General features: G+C 56.2%; 1 protein-coding gene across 1 annotated transcript; it reads left to right on the plus strand.

The window, feature by feature from the left end:
• Positions 1-7,983: 7,983 nt before the first annotated feature.
• LAMB2 (laminin subunit beta 2) lies at positions 7,984-19,508 on the plus strand. Its single transcript, XM_058726956.1, has 33 exons — positions 7,984-8,093; positions 8,181-8,266; positions 8,384-8,556; positions 8,643-8,778; positions 8,860-8,933; positions 9,299-9,487; positions 9,580-9,643; positions 9,878-10,080; positions 10,169-10,289; positions 10,621-10,809; positions 11,021-11,200; positions 11,320-11,432; positions 11,689-11,768; positions 11,852-11,984; positions 12,160-12,318; positions 12,396-12,523; positions 14,200-14,332; positions 14,518-14,710; positions 14,790-14,933; positions 15,158-15,389; positions 15,473-15,636; positions 15,712-15,936; positions 16,015-16,232; positions 16,344-16,440; positions 16,528-16,900; positions 16,989-17,173; positions 17,251-17,492; positions 17,572-17,920; positions 18,250-18,457; positions 18,535-18,676; positions 18,760-18,936; positions 19,028-19,187; positions 19,267-19,508. Exons 2-33 carry the CDS (start codon positions 8,182-8,184, stop codon positions 19,401-19,403), a joined length of 5,406 nt encoding a protein of 1,801 aa, XP_058582939.1. The 5' UTR covers positions 7,984-8,093; position 8,181; the 3' UTR covers positions 19,404-19,508.
• The last annotated feature ends 17 nt before the right edge of the window (positions 19,509-19,525 follow it).

Here is a 19,525-nt window from a genome sequence, read left to right on the forward strand (position 1 = left end):
TATGGTTTGGCTGGATGGTAAACTGATTTCTAGTTTTGATGATAGACTGGGGAATGGAATGGTTTACTGCAATGGGGAAGTAGTTTTCAACTAGTAATGCCAGGATGGGGTATCCAGGAAGAGGTGGGATGTGCAGGTCTCCCCTCAGGAGTGATGTCATGGTTGGAGCAGTGCAGAGGTAGAATTATCACCATTAGGCTGTGGTCATCCTAAGATGGTATGCCTAGAGGAGCAGGTATGGGGGAGTCCCACAGCATGAATGCTGGAGGAGGTGGCTGCAATGATGCAGAGAGAGAAGAAATCCTACCCCTATTCCATCCCAGCCATAGAGGGATGATGATCAGTGCACCTGAGGTCCCCAGTCCGTGTCTCCAGAACTCTTGCATGTGACAAATCTCCATGTGAACTCCAAATTGCACACACTGGGTGATAGGCTGCTGGAGGAGCCTAAAGGGACACCCCTTCTACTACTATGTCCTTTAGGAGCTTGTGGCCAGAGGCAGGTGCCTATGCCATGGCCATGCCTCTGAGTGCAGGCCCACAGCTAAGGCCCCAGCCAACATGAAAGGCGTGGTGAGTGCCATGAAAGAGGCATCCTGTGGCTGCTGGGGTGGGCAAGCTGGGGGACTGGGGCAGACTCATCTTGCCCTCCTCCCTGCCAGGTGCGTGGCCTTTGCGTCTGCCATCACCACACAGTTGGTACCCACTGTGAGCATTGGTAGGACCTATGCTAGTACTACCTATGGCATGCAGCAGAGCCTGGGCACCCCCACACGTGGCAGGATACGTGCCGTGTCCTCTGTGCCTGGCCATAATCGCCTAAGTCAGCCTGCTCCATATCCTTGTTCTGCCCCATTCCTTGTTCTGCCCCAGAATGCAAGTGTAATGGGCACGCCCACAGTTGTCATTTTGACATAGCCCTGTATCTGGCATCTGGCAATGTGACTGGAGGCGTGTGTGATACATGTCAGCACAACACAGCTGGGTGCCACTGTGAACTCTGCCAGCCCTTCCACTGAGATCCCCAGGAGGAACCCCATTCTCTTCACTCTTGCAAACGTGAGCCTTCCAATCCCCAATCCCACCTCTGACCCTGATCCTTTAGCTCCATGGTGACCTCTGACCTAACTCTGTCCTCACTTCTGACCCATGATTCAGCCTGTGACTATGACTCTATGGCTACTTTGGAAGGGGGGTTGTGTGATGCCCACACAGAAAGACCCGCAGCCTCCTCTCTGGGCAGTGTCGCTGCAGAGTTCATGTCGGGCCAGTGCTGTGACTTCTGCTGGCCTGGTCACTGTGGCTTAAGCCCCACTCAGGCAGAAGGTTGTCAGTGTGAGTTACCCTGAGAGTAGACCCAACCCTCATGTCCTTGCTCTGCCCCCAATCACTGCTCTAATGACACATGCATGCGCCTATCCCTGCAGGAATCCCAATAGCACCCTGCGAGCCCTGTGCCCTAGCCCGTAGACACTACCCCTGAGGCCAGGTCCCTGGCACTCATGCCTGTGATACCTCCAGCAGTGCCTGTCACTACAAACGCTTTGTCTCTGGATGGGACTGCAGACTTTATCTGGTAAGCCTTGCCCCACCTTCTGATTTGACCATGATTTGGGGCACTAGGCTTCTAGCAGCTGACAAGTATAAGGCTGTATAATCAGTGTGACTCTAGACTGAGCCTTGCACATGGGTTGGTTCTACTCCTTGATCTGGTTACCAAGGTCAACACCACCTCAGCTAGCTGAACCAGCATATGCCCTCAGGTGGGAGCTTTGGGAACATAAAAGGAAAAGCAATGAAGCAAGTTACAACATATTGTGCACTGGGTTTAAAGATGTTTCGCAACAAACATATTTGGAGGAAGACTCAGTCCAAGAAAGAATTCCATCCACTTCTTGCCTCTCCTTGAACATAAATCCTTTAACTTTTACTTTAGCCTCTGCAGTATCCTCATCTTACCTCTTATGAAGCTGTGCAGGAGTATACTGAGGTCTCCTCACCCCCTCTCAGCTACAGCCAGAGGAGCATTGAGGCCCTGTGCTCACTCCCCTTCCTCTTGCAACAGGCAGTCCCAGCATATGACCCCCTAGGCCCCAGATCTTCCTGTCCTTTCTCCACCTACTTGCTCTCTCTTACAGTCCGAGTTCTGGAGTCTGAGCGGTGACTCTTTGGGCTACAGGCCTTGTGACTATGCCTACAGCAATGGGTACAAGGTAGGGCCTGGGAGTTGGGATCAAGTGATAAGAGTCAGGAGTTGACTCTCCTTCCCTGCCCCCACATTAGTTCAGGTGTTCTGCCGGGGAGGGCCTCTGCCTGTGCCACCCCCACCTCCATGGCTGCCATGAATTCCCATCTGGGCACTTCTGTGTTGCCTTTGACCAAACCACTGCTGAAGCTGAACTTGGCCAGGGCTTCCAGCCAGCTGACCCCCTGTTGCCTATGAGTGTCCAGGAGGAGCAGGGGCAAGAGAAAACCAAAGCTTAGACTTGGTTTTCAGGGGAGGGAGGGAGGGAGTGTGTGGAGACGACTGGTTTGAACAAGAGGCTGGGCTGGGTTAGGAAGGTGAGGAAGTCTAGGTGGGAGCATCAGCATGGTCAGAGGTTTGGTGTCTTAGAGCCCATATTTTCAGGGCAGTGTGGGAGAGGAGAGAGCCAGAATGTTAGAGGACACTGACACTCGACTTGTCCCCAGAGAGCCCCCTAGCCTGCTCCTCCCCACTCTACAATCTCGGGGGCCTCTCCTAGTTGGCTCTGGCCCCAACTTTGTAGACAGCATGACCCTCCATGTGCCCACCATCCTGATGGCAAACCTATTACAGCAGTGAATTGCCCCAGGTGAGGAGTCTGAGAAATAGGGTGGGGTCATAGGACACTAGAGCCTTAGTAGGGATGGGATCCCTGGGATCTTCGGTTAATGGGAACCTAAGTCCTGGGGCTCCAGGTCTTGGGGTGGTCTGGGCCTGTGAGTTTGTGTCTTGTATCCAGGCCCCACCTGTTTCACCTCCTGGGACCAACGTCTAGCTCTGCTCCAGCTGCAGCTAGAAACTGTGGCCCAAGAGGTGGCCCCCCTACACAAGGGGATGCCTGGCTGGGGTGCCCAGGGCTAGGGTGGACACCTACAGGCCCTGGAGGTAGTACTTCACCAGGCACAGACTCTCCTGGAATCTTCTTCACCCATTGTGGGGACTCTGGAGCAACTAACAGAGTGGATAGCTGGATTCAGGACAGGGGTCTTGGGTCAGTAAGGGGGAGGTCTCCAGCTAGCTTCTCAGGGTTGGGGATTCAGGGGGTCTCAGGTCGGCCTGTCTTGCGTCCTGGGTCTGGGAGTCAGGTGGGTTTTCCTGAGTGAGGAGTCATAAAGGAGAGTACACCTTCCTGCAGGAAGAAAGTGACTGCTTTGGCTCAGACACTGTGGGCCACAGGACAGGTTGTGGCAGAAAGAGAGCCATGAGTTACGAGGCAGTGTGAACGTCTGGAAGAATTATCCTGGGAGCTAAACTGTGTCAAGGGCTTGCCTGGCCCAAGAGGGCAACAGGAGCCCAAGATGAGGCCTAATGAGCAGGTGAATGGGCAGCAGTTGAGGGTAGGGGCTAGGCTGGGGCAGAAGGAAGGGGCCAGGTGCTTTTGCTTATGTCCTTGGGGAAACCCAGAAGTCTAACTGACCCTGCCTCAACTAGTGGAGTCCTGAGCCACCCCTCTATCCATCCCTGCCATCTCCTGCAGATGCTGAGGCCCAAGCCTCCTCAGCTGCCTGCTTTCCCAAGAGGCCCTGCTTGTGACCACATTTGGAGAATGAGACAGCATCCTAGGACAGGCCCAAGAGACTGGTGGTGGACAGAGCAGCTGCTGTGGGGGATGGGCCAGCCAGGGACAGGAGCAACTATGTGGGAGCTGAAACTGATGAAGCTGGTTGACAGGATCCAGATGTTGTGTCCATAGCTTCTGAGACTCAGTCAAAGTTGAAGTGGTGGGTGGAGAGATGGATCACTATAGGGGGTTTCGCCAAGGCGAGGACTTTCTTCTAGCCAAAACCTGGGTGTAGGGCAATAGGGGATATCTGGGACATACAATTCTCACTGGATCATCTGGCTTGTTTACAGGAATGCAGGGGTTGGGGACCTGGACTGGCCTATGTTCCTGATACCCTGTAGTGTTGCCTCTTGCCCTGGGACCCTGCCACTACCCAGTGGGCTCTGGTTGCTTCCCATAACTCTTCCAATAGCCTTGATATAGCTGCCACAATCCTAGGGCAGCATTAACCAACTAGTACAGAGCCATTGGGGCCATGCATGGGAGCCAAGCGGGGAGTCATAGGGGTGCAGGAGATACATTCCACATCTGACTCACCCCTACGAGCTGCAGCAAATTCAGGCCACAGCAAGCTCCACAGGAATCCAGGCCTGGGAGACATCGTGTAAGGGGGTCCTGGGGTGTGGCCACCATAGCCCCTCTACAAGCAACTGTGCAGATCCTCCAGTGTTTCCTCTTGGGTACATGTCTGCTTATTGTGTGTCTGTTCACAGCTGAGGGCAGGGGCAGGTGGGCATCTAGAACACTGTTGTGATACTCCTTCCAGAATGAGAAATATTCATAAGGGCTAACCAGGGGTCAGATGGGAGCACTAGTATGCTCCTAAATGTTTAACAGCTGGTTGGAGGTCAGAGGGAACTGATTTGTAGTGTTTATCAATTTGCATGGTGTGAGCAAACCCACCATGGCTGATTTTAGTCTACCTACCACTTATCAGCTAATTCACAAAATTCCTGAAAAAAAAAATTAAAAAAAAAATTTTTTTTAACGTTTATTTATTTTTGAGACAGAGAGAGACAGAGCATGAACAGGGGAGGGGCAGAGAGAGAGGGAGACACAGAATCTGAAACAGGCTCCAGGCTCTGAGCAGTCAGCACAGAGCCCGATGCGGGGCTCGAACTCACGGACCGCGAGATCATGACCTGAGCCGAAGTTGGCCGCTTAACCGACCGAGCCACCCAGGCGCCCCGTAAAATTCCTGAAAATTTAATACTTGGCTCTTATTAACCCCCAGCACACCATGTAGTCATGTCAGAGGCAGGGTCAGTGAGAGGTTAGAGTCAGGGTTTGTTGGGTCAGGAATCGAGTTCATATCCAAGATTCCTACTCCAGTTCCTACATATGAAGGTGCAGATGCTGTGAGTGTGCAGCTGGTGCATGGCATGGGCTGGCAGTGCCCCTCCCCTAAGGTGGGACAGTGAGCATTGCCCTCTTGCTGAGTCAGATCCAGAGTGCCCTCCCTGCACCAGACACCATAGGCCAGGAACTGCCCAGAGCTGAAGGTGTCCTCCATCAGGCACAGCAGACCTGGTGAAGGGCCAGGAGACTGGAGGCAGAGGTCAGAGGATGGGGAGGACAGGGATGTCCAACTGATCATCTGTCCCCTTCAGGGTTTGGGGTGGGGGACAGCTAGGGCCCAGGACCAAGCACTGGATGTTCAGCTGGCTGAGGTGGGAAGTCATACAAGGGCTGCAGAACAAGGACTGCAGTCAGCAAAACAGACACTCCGAGGCCTGGAGGCCTCATTACCCCCAGCTCCTTCACACCTCTAGTTCAGTGGCTGCTGTTTTCTCCATTCTCCCCCTGAGATGCTTGAACCACTATGATACCCTGGCATTAATAAATACACAGACCATGTGAGCACCCTACTTAGTTGCTACCCTGCTGGGACCTCCCTGTGATCTTTGACCTTTGCCCCAGGTGGCAGGGCACCTGGCCTGGATGATACTGGCAGTGGCGGTGGATGTGACCCCAGTCCTGGGGCATCTGTCCAGTGCAGCTGTGGCTTTCAAGACCTACTTGGCCTTGTCAGCAGCAGGCTGAGAGGGCAGAAGAGCAAGCAGTACATGCCATGGGCATGGCTGGGGGCCTGGGCAAGGTGATATGGGTACACTGGGCATTGAGGTGTCAGAGGTGGGATTTAGGCTGGGACTGGGCTATACTGGGCTGAGGCAGAGTCTCAGCCCCCTTCCGCCCCCAGGAACCTTGGGCAGCAATCTGTCTGAAATAGTAGGATCTAGGTGGGGTGGGTTTTCGGTTCAAGTCCTGCTCTAGGAGTTGCAGATGGCCCAGTTAGGCGTGGTAGAGTTGCAGAAGGGCACACATAGCCTGGTGGCCACAGGGCAAGATGCAGGAGAGTGGGTACAGCAGGCACAAGCTGAGCCCAAGAGCTGCTGAAGTGGGTGCCTAACAGCTAGAGTTGGCTAAAAGGTGCATGGCTGGTCCATGGTGGGGTGGGGTATGGAGTGGGATCAGGGTCAGATGGACAGGTCAGAGTCAGAACAGGGATGGTGTAGGAGGGTCAGGGCTGGGTCCAGGTCAGGTCCAGATTCTTGTAGGGATCAGAGCTGGGGTCAAAGTTCACAACAGGGCTCAAATGTTAATTAGGGTTAGAGCTCACTTAGGGCTGGGGTCAGAGTTAAAGTCATGACAGAATTGAGGACCAGGGTCAGAGATTAGGGCCAAAGGTCAGAACCTGGTTCAGATGACCTGATCCTCAAGGTTGGAGCACCACCTGGTGCAGAATGAGCAGATACTGAGCAAGCAGGTGTCATCCTGGGGCCCTGGAACAGAGGGCAGCAAACCTGCTTGAACACATGTGGCTATGGGCAAACGCATGTGCCACCTGCTGACTGTGGTGTATGGAGCTAGTAAGACAGACTCCTGAATGATCCCAGCTAGTAACTCAGACTACCTGAATGATTCCAGATTGACCCAAGAATCTCCTGACCTTGAGGGACCAGGGACCCCACTGAGTGCCTACTGACCTCGAGTAACCCCCATGTGACTCCATGATATCCTCCAGTGATCTGTCCTTGAGAAACCAGAGATGACATAAAACTCACAGAGGCCATCAAGTGCCTTTGACACTGATAGGTCCTTTTCTGAGTGATCTAAAATTGAATCACCTCTAATACCCCTAGCCCCTCAGGTTGATTACATGACCCTCAGGGTAACTGGAGACCCCTACTTCAGAAAACTGGAGTAAGCTCCTGAGACCCTGTAAGTCCATCAGATTGACTGCCCCCTGCTCAGACACTCCTTGAGAAGCCTGGTGATGCCTGTGAAGAACCTCCAGCTTTCCACACCCACCCCCCACCCACCCCCACCCCCACCCCCCAGTTCCACAGCTCTGGGTACTCTCCACTTGGCCCCAGACAGAGTGGGCACAGTTGTGGCAGCTCAGAGCCACAGGGGCCTGGACTTATAGACCTGCGGAGTCCACGGTCCGCCTGTGGTCCCAGGGGCCTGGGTGGGGCACTCGCCGGCAGCTCGCATTCCAAGCCCGGGCTCTGGCCTCCTGGCAGGCCAGAAAGTGCGGAACGGATGAATAGCCATAAGATCTGGATTCACTCCCTGCCTCTGTTGTCAGCTGCCCAGCACCCATTTTCACACCGGGAAACTGAGACAGCACTTCTTGTGCATACTTGCTGTAGTGACTAAGGGAGGTGGAGCCTCCTGGAACAGTGACTTGGGCAAGGGGATGGCTTTTCTCCATCTCTCGTCCTACCTCCATCCTGTCCTGTGGCTCTGGCCAGGCCAGCCTAAAGCTTCCCACATCCCTAAAGAGAGGAGCTTGATGCCTCCGTGTGTGCTCTCTCACTTACCTGCTGATGCTGGAACCCTGGAACTGAACAGCCTAGTTGATGGTGACTTCCACAGCACTCACAATGCTGGGGAGAAAGGCTGGGTTCTGTGGGCCGTGTGAAGTCTCAGAAAATCAGACTCCTTTTCTTTGCTCATGCCATGCCCCCTACGTGGTGCGCTCCCTAACTGTGGCGGCCTAAAACCAAACCCCCTGCCCCTTGGTCTGAACCAGACCAAGGGAGCACAATAAAGTTTTGCAGGTGAGCTGGACTATGTCTGGTTTCTAGAATGAGGATCATTACTGGAGAGGTGGGAGAGGAAATTCTGCACAGTGTTGCACTCCTGCCCAAGATCCGCTCCACGCTTTCTTTCTTGCCGTACTTCTCAACTTTGCTCAAAGTCGCAGGACTGTGCTAGTGGAGGGACTGCCGGAGGGAGGATTGAGTGGGGAATCAGCCAGGGACTTACAAGGGCAGGGTCTGCACGGGACCCCAAGGGAGGGGTAGGGTGGGCCTGGGCTACAGATCTCTCATCCCCCCTCATCTGGATTCCCCTCTTCTTCAGGATGGAGTGGGCCTCAGGGGTATCAGGGAGGGACCTGCGGGGACTGCCTGGGCCCTGGGAGCTTCGACTGGGCCTGCTGCTGAGTGGTGAGAGGGCCTAGTGAAGGCCTGGGGTTTGTGGGATGAGATGGTGGGTCCGGGGGGAGCTAGCCCTGGGGCTGCGGGGTGGGAGCGCAGCAGAACTGGCTGACCCACTGTTCCCAGCGCTGGCCACCGCCCTGGCCCAGGCCCTGGCCCCAGATGTGCCAGGCTGTTCGAGAGGAAGCTGCTACCCCGCCACAGGTGACCTGCTAGTGGGCCGTGCTGACAGATTGACTGCCTCATCCACCTGTGGCTTGCATGGCCCCCAGCCCTACTGCATCGTTAGTCACCTTCAGGTGAGGCTGGGGGTGGCTAGGCCAGGGGAGGGGATGCTGGCACTGGCTGAAGCACTGACCCTGACCTTGACTCTGACCCAACCCAGGATGAGAAGAAGTGCTTCCTGTGTGATTCCCGGCGCCCCTTTTCTGCTAGAGACAACCCAAACAGTCATCGCATCCAGAATGTAGTTACCAGCTTTGCACCACAGCGCCGGACAGCCTGGTGGCAGTCAGAGAATGGTGAGGCCGTGGGTAGGGCATGGGGTGAGTGGGGTTGCCCACCAGTAGTCTCAAGTCCCTGACTTCCGACTCCTGCCTCAGGTGTCCCCGTGGTCACCATCCAGCTGGACTTGGAGGCTGAGTTTCATTTCACACACCTCATTATGACCTTCAAGGTGCCCGCATGTCTGGGAGCCTGCTTGAATCACCCTGCTTGGCTCCCCATTACCCCTGAACAGATTCCCAGCAACTTAGCCCAGCCTCCCTGAGGTCACATGCTGTACTCTGGCTGCATGGGAGGCTCCTTCATGGCCCACACCTTCTGTTGCCTTCTGCCTCCAGGCCTTTGCACGCGCTGCCTCCCTGGGCCCCATGACCCCTGAGCCTCCCCATTAGAAGGGGCTACCCTCCCTGACTATTGCTTGGCTTCCAGCGGTCACCCCCACCTGTCCATGAACTGCTTGAGGGCAAGCCCCAGCTGGGCAGGGCTCTTGATAGGCCTGGGCCTGAGGCCCACTGATCAGCCATGCCCCCCACCCAGACATTTCGCCCTGCTGCCATGCTGGTGGAGCGCTCAGCAGACTTTGGACGCACCTGGCATGTGTACCGATATTTTTCCTATGACTGTGGGGCTGACTTTCCAGGAGTCCCACTGGCCCCCCCACGGCACTGGGATGACGTAGTCTGTGAGTCCCGCTACTCAGAGATTGAGCCATCCACTGAAGGCGAGGTGAGGGGTGGGATCTGACTTGGGGCAGGAAGAGGGGAGATGATGGGCCTGAGGCAGGGTCCAGTGCCTCTAATGACCCCATGTTCCTCCAGGTCATCTATCGTGTGCTGGATCCTGCCATCCCTATCCCAGACCCCTACAGCCCACGGATCCAGAGTGAGTGTTCTTCCCTTTGAGCCTGGCACAGTCCCAGCGTCCGGCCGGTGACTATTTGGGGCCTCAGTAGCTATTTTGGGTGCTTCTTAGGGCAGGTGCCAAGTCCAGTTTAGCTCACATAGCAATAGACAGGAGGTCTCCCAAGGTGACCTTAGCAGCTGCAGCCCCTGAGTGGGCATGGAGTAACAAGAGCCTGCCTGGCCAGCTGGCTCCCAATTCTTTCACCCAACTTAGACCTGCTGAAGATCACTAACCTACGGGTGAATCTGACACGGCTGCATACACTGGGGGACAACCTGCTTGACCCACGGCGGGAGATCCGTGAGAAATACTATTATGCCCTCTACGAGCTGGTTGTGCGTGGCAACTGCTTCTGTTACGGACACGCCTCACAGTGTGCACCCGCCCCAGGGGCACCAGTGCATGCTGAGGGCATGGTGAGGGGCTTTAACTGGTTGGAATAGGGCTGGGGGCAGGGGCGGGCATGGCTGGACAGTGCTGACCACCTGCTTGCCCACCTTCTAGGTTCATGGGGCCTGCATCTGCAAACATAACACTCGTGGCCTCAACTGTGAGCGGTGTCAAGATTTCTATCATGACCTGCCCTGGCGTCCGGCTGAAGATGGCCACAGTCATGCCTGCAGGAGTGAGTGAGATCCTGGCCCACATAGCCCCAGAACTCTGTTGTCTGGCTGTGCCGTGAGTAAAACCTAGAGCTGGTTGGTCAAGCCCCTAACACCCAGACTGTATCCAAAGAGTATGCAGGCCTTCATGCCCTTAGGGATTCCCTTAACTCTCCTTCACAATCTGCTCTGGGCAGCGGGTCAGTATAATGCTGAGACCTTAAAGTACCTGAGCCCACAGCCACAAATTCTGGCCTGTGGCAGGGACCTGCTGTGTCACTGGGACCCTTACACCCCTTACCTTCAGGACATTGGCCCTCAAGTGACCTTTGTCCTGCCTTCCCCTCCCCCAAGAGTGTGAGTGCCATGGGCATGCCCACAGCTGCCACTTCGACATGGCCATATATCTGGCATCTGGCAACGTAAGTGGAGGTGTGTGTGATGGATGTCAGCACAACACAGCTGGGCGCCACTGTGAGCTCTGCCGACCCTTCTTCTACCGTGACCCAACCAAGGACCTGCGGGACCCTGCTGTGTGCCGCTGTGAGGCTGGGATTGGGCATGGGAGAGGGAAGGCTGAGTCTGGGGTAGGAACTGGGAAGCCAGACTGCTGTCCAGGTTGCAGGGGTTTGGGGGTGGGTGGGAGGGGGCATGGGGTGAAACCAGGCTGGGAATCCAGGGTAAAGAGGCTTGGGAGATAAGTGGTGTTGGGCTAGTTGGAATAGGGTGACCCTGCACCTCTTTTTGCCCTCAGCCTGTGATTGTGACCCCATGGGTTCTCAAGATGGTGGTCGCTGTGATCCCCATGATGATCCTGCTCTGGGGCTGGTCTCGGGCCAGTGTCGCTGCAAAGAACATGTGGTGGGCTCTCGCTGCCAGCAATGCCGTGATGGCTTCTTTGGGCTCAGTGCCAGCGACCCTGCAGGCTGTCGGCGTATGTGCTTCCCGCCCTACCTCCTGTGCTAACCTTAACCCTTGACTTCTTACTTTTTACCCAATGAACACCAGTACTACTATGTTCCCCAGAGTGCTGATGGGTCTCCTTCCCCGCAGGATGTCAGTGTGATGCACGGGGCACAGTGCTTGGGATCACCTCTTGTGACCCCAACAGTGGAACCTGTTTCTGCAAGCGTCTAGTGACTGGACGTGGCTGCAACCGCTGCTTGGTGCGACTGCAGGGGGCTGGGGTTCTGGGGTCCTGCACTTATTCTCAGAGCACAGGGTGAGGGGGTGGTGTCTATACTCCACTGGGGAGAGCTTAGGGTCTGTTCCTAGCTGGGAGGCCAAGGGTGGGAGCCATGGTCTAGGGACCATGTTTTCTCCAAGGGGTGGTAGAGGCTGAGAGCTGTCATTGGATTCCCTGATGGGTGGCGGGGGGGGGGGGGGTCTGTTTCTGGCCCCCAGCAACTTCCTCTCCCCTAGCCTGGCCATTGGGGCCTGAGCCACGACCTGCTTGGCTGCCGTCCATGTGATTGCGACGTGGGTGGTGCCTTGGATCCCCAGTGAGTGCCGTATAAGGGGTCTGGTGGGGGGGAGATCCTGGGCAGGGTAAGGGATCCTTCTTGAGTAAACGTGGGCTTCCCAGGTGCAATGAGGCCACAGGTCAGTGCCGCTGTCGCCAGCACATGGTGGGGCGACGCTGTGAGCAGGTGCAGCCTGGCTACTTCCGGCCTTTCCTTGACCACCTAACTTGGGAGGCTGAGGACACCCGAGGACAGGTAGGGAGCAATGTTGGAGGGCAAGGCTTGTGCAGAGTTATGGGTGGTACTTTGTCTGGGGAGGGTGTCCAGCCTTGGACATGGCCTCAGCTGAAGAGCTGGGGTTTGGGGACAGGTTGTGGTAGAAGAAATGGTGCCTTACCTAGGCACCCACCCTGAGCTGCATCCCTCACAGGTGCTGGATGTGGTGGAGCGCCTGGCGACCCCTGGTGGGACTGTATCCTGGACAGGCCGGGGCTTTGTTAGACTGCAGGAAGGTCAGGCACTGGAGTTCCTGGTGACATCTGTGCCAAGAGCTATGGATTATGATCTGCTGCTGCGCTTGGAGCCCCAGGTCAGACTCTGTGAAACCTGACCCAGAGCTGAACCTCCAGGTGTGGTAGCATTTCCTTCATCATCCTGTTCCACCAGGTCCCTGAGCAATGGGCAGAGATGGAAGTGGCCGTGCAGCGCCCAGGGCCTGTGTCTGCTCATGGCCCGTGTGGGCACATGCTGCCCAAGGATGACCACATTCCAGGGACTCTGCAACCAGAAACTAGGTGAGGGCACTAATGTAGCATCTATAACAGTGGAGGGGTGCAGGCCAGCCCTAATTCTCTGAAGGGCACTTGGAAGCCCCCGCTGCTCATTCATCTGTCCCTTGCTTCAAGTGCCTCCTCCTGAGAGCTGTTTGCCAGGTGCTGTTAGGCGTGGCAGAGGTCAGAGGAAGGAAGTAGAATAGGCCTGCTCTCTTAGGGGTCTAAATTCCAGAGGTCTGTGGCAAGAATTAATGGGAACTCATTTAGTGTCACTATAAGGAATGCCCACAGTGGGAAGGGATGGCATCAGAGCATTCTGAGCAGGGATGTGCCTGGTCTGATTATTGTTTTATTAAATTCTGGGTAATATTTGTTTCATGTATCTGTTTTGTCACCTTCTTTTTTGATGTTTTTATTATGTAAATATTCAAACATACACAGAAGTAGAGAGAGCAGTATAAAAGGGGTCATACCCATTATAGACATTTTTACCAACTGCGACTTGTGTTTAACAAAGATCCCTCTACTTTCTGAGTGGAGAACAGACTGAAAGGGACCAAAGGGGAAGCTGGAAGATCTGCTGGAGACTATTGAGTTAGCTGAGTGACAGTGGTTTGGACAGAGGTTTAGCGGTTGATGTGGTGAGATGATGAAGGTTCCAGAGGGTTCTAGTGGCAGAGATGATGGGTTAGAAGTGTAGGAAAGGGAAAGTGGAAAGATGAGTCTAGAGTTTTGAGTTTGTTCATCTGGGTGGGTGTTGGGCTCTTTATTGAGATAGAGACATAGGGAGGAGCTGTTCTGAGTTGCTTAGACATGTGAGAGAAGGCCAGTGGATGGTTGGATTTCTATGTCTGCAATTACTGAGAGGCCTCAAGTTGGAAATATAAGTTTGGGACTTGTCACTAAAGAGATAGGTCTAGATGAAATGACCAGAGAAAGGAAGGAGGACCAGAAGAAAGCTCTGGGTGTTAGAGGCCAGTAGAGAAGGAAGAGTTGGCAGTGGGGGGAAATCAGGAGTGTGGACAGGGTTCCAGAAGTGGAGAGAAGAGTGTCTCAGGAAGGAGGGTGCACTGCTCTCATCGCATGCTGCTAAATGCTGGAGCAGACGGGAACAGAGAAGAGGCTGCTGGGTTTGGCTACATGGAGGTTTATGGTGAGCTTGATACAGGCATCTTGATGGCACGTTGGCATAAAAACTCCATTGGAGTGCGAGGCTGGAGTAGAGGCAGTGACCACAGTTCAATTTATTGGGGAGGAGAGCAAAGATAAAACAACAGCTACGGGAGACTCAGGGATTAAGAGAAGATGTTTTCAAGGGGGAATAAAAGATGTTTGTAGGCTGATGGGAATGACCTAGGAAAGGCAGAGCCAGGTTGGAGGGAATGACATATTCTTGGTGAAGAGGAGCATAGGTTGGAGGTCAAGGTTGGAGGAAATGTGAGGAGGCCGTTGAAGAAAAATTGGCAAGTATTTGTGCCAGGGAAATGCCATGGGGTTGCAAGGCTGTAGCGAGCATTTTCAGAGATTGGTCTGCACAGGTATAGGAGTCCAGTGAGGCATGCTTGTGGAAATCTGTATACCAGCCCTAGCATCTTTCTTGGCCGATGGTTGGGTTGCTGTGTGCGGGGTGAGGAGGCCTAGGACGGTGGGTACAGGGACCCTGGGTGAACCCCATACCTGTCCTTGTCTCCCCCCAGGTACATGGTATTTCCAAGACCTGTCTGCCTTGAGCCTGGCATCTCCTATAAGCTGCATCTGAAGCTGGTGCGGACAGGGGGAAGTGCCCAGCCTGAGGCCCCCTACTCTAGACCCAGCCTGCTCATTGACTCGGTGAATAGTCCTCTCTCCCCACACTGACTAGGAAGGCAAGGTCTATGGGATAGGACCTGTAGTGGTGGTGGCTGGATAGGCGGGGCCTATGACAGAAGAGGCAGGCCCATGGTGGTGCTAAGTGCTCTGGCAGTGTCAATATGGTCTTGGGTCTGGACCTCATTCTTCCTTGCTCATCTTTTCAGTTGGTGCTGCTTCCCCGTGTCCTCATGCTGGAGATGTTTAGTGGGGGTGATGCTGCTGCCCTGGAGCGCCGTGCCACCTTTGAACACTACCGTTGTCACGAGGAGGGTCTGGTGCCCAGTAAGACCCTTCCCTCTGAGGCCTGTGTCCCCCTCCTCATCAGCCTGTCTGCCCTACTCTACAATGGTGCCTTGCGTAAGTGTCTGTGATGTGGGTCGGTGGGGCAGAGGTGTGGGGCCCCAGCCTGACTTGGCCCTATCCACCTGCCCCACAGCCTGTCAGTGTGACCCCCAGGGCTCACTGAGTTCTGAGTGTAATCCCCATGGCGGTCAGTGCCTGTGTAAACCTGCAGTGGTTGGGCGCCGCTGTGATCACTGTGCCCCTGGTTTCTACGGCTTTGGCCCCACAGGTTGTCAAGGTACTTGCCTGCCTTTCTTTCCTCCTTTCCTTCTCTCTCCTCCCCACTACTATTCTCCCTCCTCCCTCCGACTCTGCTTCTTCCTTCCTCTAACTCTGCATTGGACCCCATGCTCTTAGCACCAGGACACTGGAAGTTCTCTTCCATTTCCTGACTTTCCCACCCTGACCCCACCTAGATTCCCTCAAATCCCCTCCCTGGCTCAGCCTCTGCCTTGCCCCCAGCCTGCCAGTGCAGCCCCGAGGGGGCACTCAGTGGCCTATGTGAAGGGACCAGTGGGCAATGCCCCTGCCGAACTGGTGCCTTTGGGCTTCGCTGCGATCGCTGCCAGCGTGGCCAGTGGGGATTCCCTAACTGCCAGCCATGTGTCTGCAACGGGCATGCAGATGAATGCGACACCCACACAGGCACTTGCCTGGGCTGCCGTGATCACACAGGGGGTGAGCACTGTGAAAGGTGAGCCTGGAGCAGCTGGGAGTGGGTTGGTGGGTGGGAATGCTGCTCAGGGATCACATATCTCTTCCTGCCCCTCCCTGAAGGTGCATTGCTGGCTTCCACGGGGACCCACGGCTACCACATGGGGGCCAGTGCCGGCCCTGTCCCTGCCCTGAAGGCCCTGGGAGCCGGCGGCACTTTGCTACTTCTTGCCATCGGGATGGGTACTCCCAGCAGATCATGTGCCACTGTAAGGCAGGCTACACAGGTAAGTAAGGTGCAGGCATGGGATCAGGGTGGGGCAGCTGAACTGAACACTCATGCCTTTCCCAACCGTGGGCAGGGCTGCGGTGCGAAGCTTGTGCCCCTGGGCACTTTGGGGACCCATCAAGGCCAGGTGGCCAGTGCCAGCCCTGTGAGTGCAGTGGGAACATTGACCCCACGGACCCTGATGCCTGTGACCCCCGCACGGGGCAATGCCTGCGCTGCTTATACCACACGGAGGGGCCACACTGTGCCCACTGCAAGCCTGGCTTCCATGGACAGGCCACTCGACAGAGCTGTCACCGTGAGTGTGGGATTGGGATGGCTGGGGCAGGGCTCTGCTGCTCAGGCTCTCCTTGATTAATGTGTTTGACTGGCACAGGCTGCACCTGCAACTTGCTGGGCACAGATCCCCAGCAGTGCCCGTCCACTGACCGGTGCCACTGTGACCCAAGCAGTGGGCAGTGTCCATGCCTCCCCAATGTCCAGGGCCCTAGCTGTGACCGCTGTGCCCCCAACTTCTGGAACCTTACCAGTGGCCATGGATGTCAGCCCTGTGCCTGCCACCCAAGCCGAGCCAGAGGCCCCACCTGCAATGAGGTATGGGATTCTCCTGTGGATCCCTGGGTGGATGGTGCCAGCTGTCTGTCTTAACTCTCAAGGGCTTAGCCTCTGATTGAGGCTCTGACCTCTGCCCTGTTCCCACTCTAGTTCACAGGGCAGTGCCACTGCCGTGCTGGCTTTGGTGGGCGAACCTGTTCTGAGTGCCAAGAGCTCCACTGGGGAGACCCTGGTTTGCAGTGCCGCGGTGAGAGCTGACAGGGCTAGAATAGATGGGGGACTTCTCAGGATGTCCCACTGCCACCCTAACTTCATGGTCTGCCCTTTTCTGCAGCCTGTGATTGTGACCCTCGTGGAATAGACACGCCTCAGTGTCACCGCTCCACGGGCCACTGTAGTTGCCGCCCAGGCGTGTCTGGCGTGCGCTGTGACCAGTGTGCCCGTGGCTTCTCAGGGGTCTTTCCTGCTTGCCACCCATGCCACACATGCTTCGGGGACTGGGACCGTGTGGTACAGGACTTGGCTGCCCGTACGCGGCGCCTGGAGCAGCGGGCACAGGAGCTGCAGCAGACGGGTGTGCTGGGTGCCTTTGAGAGCCGCTTCTGGCACATGCAGGAGAAGCTGGGGACTGTGCAGGGGATTGTGGGTGCCCGCAACACCTCAGCTGCCTCCACTGCGCAACTTGTGGAGGCCACAGAGGAGCTACGGTGCGGATGGGCCTGAGGATATGTGGTGGGATGGGGCAGAGGCCCAGTGGCCTGAAGCTTCTCTAAACACCACTCCCTACTGGCACAGGCGTGAAATTGGGGAGGCCACTGAGCACCTGACCCAGCTGGAGGCAGAACTGACTGATGTGCAGGATGAGAACTTCAATGCCAACCATGCACTAAGCAGTCTGGAGCGAGATGGGCTTGCACTTAATCTCACACTGCGGCAGCTGGACCAGCATTTGGACCTGCTCAAGCATTCAAACTTCTTGGGTGGGTTGTTGGCCAACTAGGCAGGTGGACCAGGGTTGAGTGATCTTTAGCTGACTGCCAGCCTTTGCCCAATATAGGTGCCTATGACAGCATCCGCCACGCCCACAGTCTGTCTGCAGAGGCGGAACGTCGTGCCAACACATCAGCCCTGACAGTGCCCAGTCCTGTGAGCAACTCAGCAGATACCCGGCACAGGACAGAGGTGCTAATAGGTGCCAAGAAGGAGGACTTCAACCGCAAGCACATGGCCAACCAGCAGGCACTAGGCGAGCTCTCAGCCCGTACCCAATCCCTGAGCCTGACAGGCATCAATGAACTGGTGAGGCACAAGTGTGGGGTGGGACATGTGGGTGTGGCTGTTCCTTCCACAGGGCCCTGACTTGTTCTGTGCCTGGCAGGTGTGTGGGCCCCCAGGGGATGCACCCTGTGCAACAAGCCCTTGCGGGGGTGCTGGCTGCCTGGACGAGGATGGGCAACCCCGCTGTGGGGGCCTCAGCTGCAATGGGGCAGTAGCCATGGCGGACCTGGCACTGGGTCGGGCCCGGCACACGCAGGCAGAGCTGCAGCGGGCACTGGCAGAAGGTGGCGGCATCCTCAGCCAGGTGGCTGAGACCCGTCGGCAGGCAGGAGAGGCACAGCAGCGGGCCCAGGCAGCCCTGGACAAGGCTAATGCTTCCAGGGGACAGGTGGAGAAGGCCAACCAAGAACTTCGGGAACTTATCCAGAGTGTGAAGGACTTCCTCAGCCGTGAGCCTCCCGTGTGGCCCAGGCCATGTGGTTGTGTCACCTGTGTCTATGTTCATACTTGTGTCCCTGGGTCCATACTTGGGTCAGAGCCTGCACTGGACCTGTGCTTATGACCCCATGTCTAGCCCCTCAACCCTTGCCTATATGTGGTCCCCAAGTCCACGACCCCAAGTCTGTGCCCACTTACAGTTCCCGTCCTTGTAGTTAATCACTATGCCTAGTAGCAAACCCATATTCTGTGTGGGGTCCCTGAGTCCATACCCCAAAATTGTGTTCGATGCCAATACTGGAGAATCTGTGTCCCTAAGCCCTTGCCTGTGTCCCCATAGAGGAGGGGGCTGATCCTGATAGCATTGAGATGGTGGCCACACGAGTGCTAGAGCTCTCCATCCCAGCATCACCTGAGCAAATCCAGCACCTGGCAGGCGCAATTGCAGAGAGGGTCCAGAGCCTGGCGGATGTGGACACAATCCTGGCACGCACCGTGGGAGATGTACGCCGGGCAGAACAGCTATTGCAAGATGCACGGCGGGCAAGGTCTGACTGTGACCCTGGCCCCAATCCTTGACACCTGGTCCTGATACTTGCAGGCTCTGATTCCCTCTCTTCTTCAGGAGCCGGGCTGAGGGTGAGAAACAGAAGGCAGAAACAGTACAAGCAGCACTGGAGGAAGCCCAGAGGGCACAGGGAGCTGCTCAGGGTGCCATCCAAGGGGCGGTAGTTGATACACAGGACACTGAGCGGACACTGCATCAGGTGTGGTTTCTCTGGGACATCAGTGGGGCAAGATTATGGGCATGCACCATAGACCTGTTTAACCCTCGGTCCACCCATGACAGGTTCAGGAGAAGATGGCAGGTGCAGAGCAGGCACTGAGCTCTGCAGGCGAGCGGGCTCAGCAATTGGATGGTCTTCTGGAGGCTCTGAAATTGAAACGAGCAGGGAATAGCCTGGCAGCCTCTAGTGCGGAAGAAACAGCGGGCAGTGCCCAGGGTCGTGCCCGAGAGGCTGAGCAGGTGGGTTGAGGCAGAGCCAGCTGGTGGGGGTTGAAGTAGAGCCTGGGCCTCCACTGAGACACCCAGCTGACTTTGCCTTCTATATCCCCAGCTGCTGCAGGGCCCACTAGGCGACCAGTACCAAACAGTGAAGGCCTTGGCTGAGCGCAAGGCCCAGGGTGTGCTGGCTGCACAGGCACGGGCAGAGCAACTTCGGGATGAAGCTCGAGGCTTGTTGCAGGCTGCTCAGGACAAGCTGCAACGGCTACAAGGTGATGATTGGGGTGGGTGGGCGCCAGAGGTGTGGGACTGTGGGAGTAGGACCCTTCAGCTGAGACCTTCCCCTCCTAGAGCTGGAGGGCACCTATGAAGAGAACGAGCGGGCACTGGAAGGCAAAGCAGCCCAGCTGGATGGGCTGGAGGCCAGGATGCGTAGCGTGCTTCAAGCCATCAACTTGCAGGTTCAGATCTACAACACCTGCCAGTGACCCCTGCGCGACGCCTACTCCAGTCCCCAACCCCGCCCGTTACTGCATCTGCTTGAAACAGTTCCCAGCCCGACCAGGCCCCCAATAAACCGCTGTGATTACCCACTGTGTAGTCTGGACTC

This window comes from Neofelis nebulosa, chromosome 4, assembly GCF_028018385.1.
Source record: "Neofelis nebulosa isolate mNeoNeb1 chromosome 4, mNeoNeb1.pri, whole genome shotgun sequence".
NCBI classification, from domain to species: domain Eukaryota; kingdom Metazoa; phylum Chordata; class Mammalia; order Carnivora; family Felidae; genus Neofelis; species Neofelis nebulosa.

Bases quoted from the DNA above. Each gene is read 5' to 3' on its own strand.
- LAMB2 (XM_058726956.1), top strand. From the start codon at position 8,182: ATGGAGTGGGCCTCAGGGGTATCAGGGAGGGACCTGCGGGGACTGCCT. The intron at 11,201-11,319 runs GTATGTGCTTCC...CCTTCCCCGCAG, and splicing joins CGACCCTGCAGGCTGTCGGC to GATGTCAGTGTGATGCACGG. The intron at 14,934-15,157 runs GTACTTGCCTGC...CCTTGCCCCCAG, and splicing joins TGGCCCCACAGGTTGTCAAG to CCTGCCAGTGCAGCCCCGAG.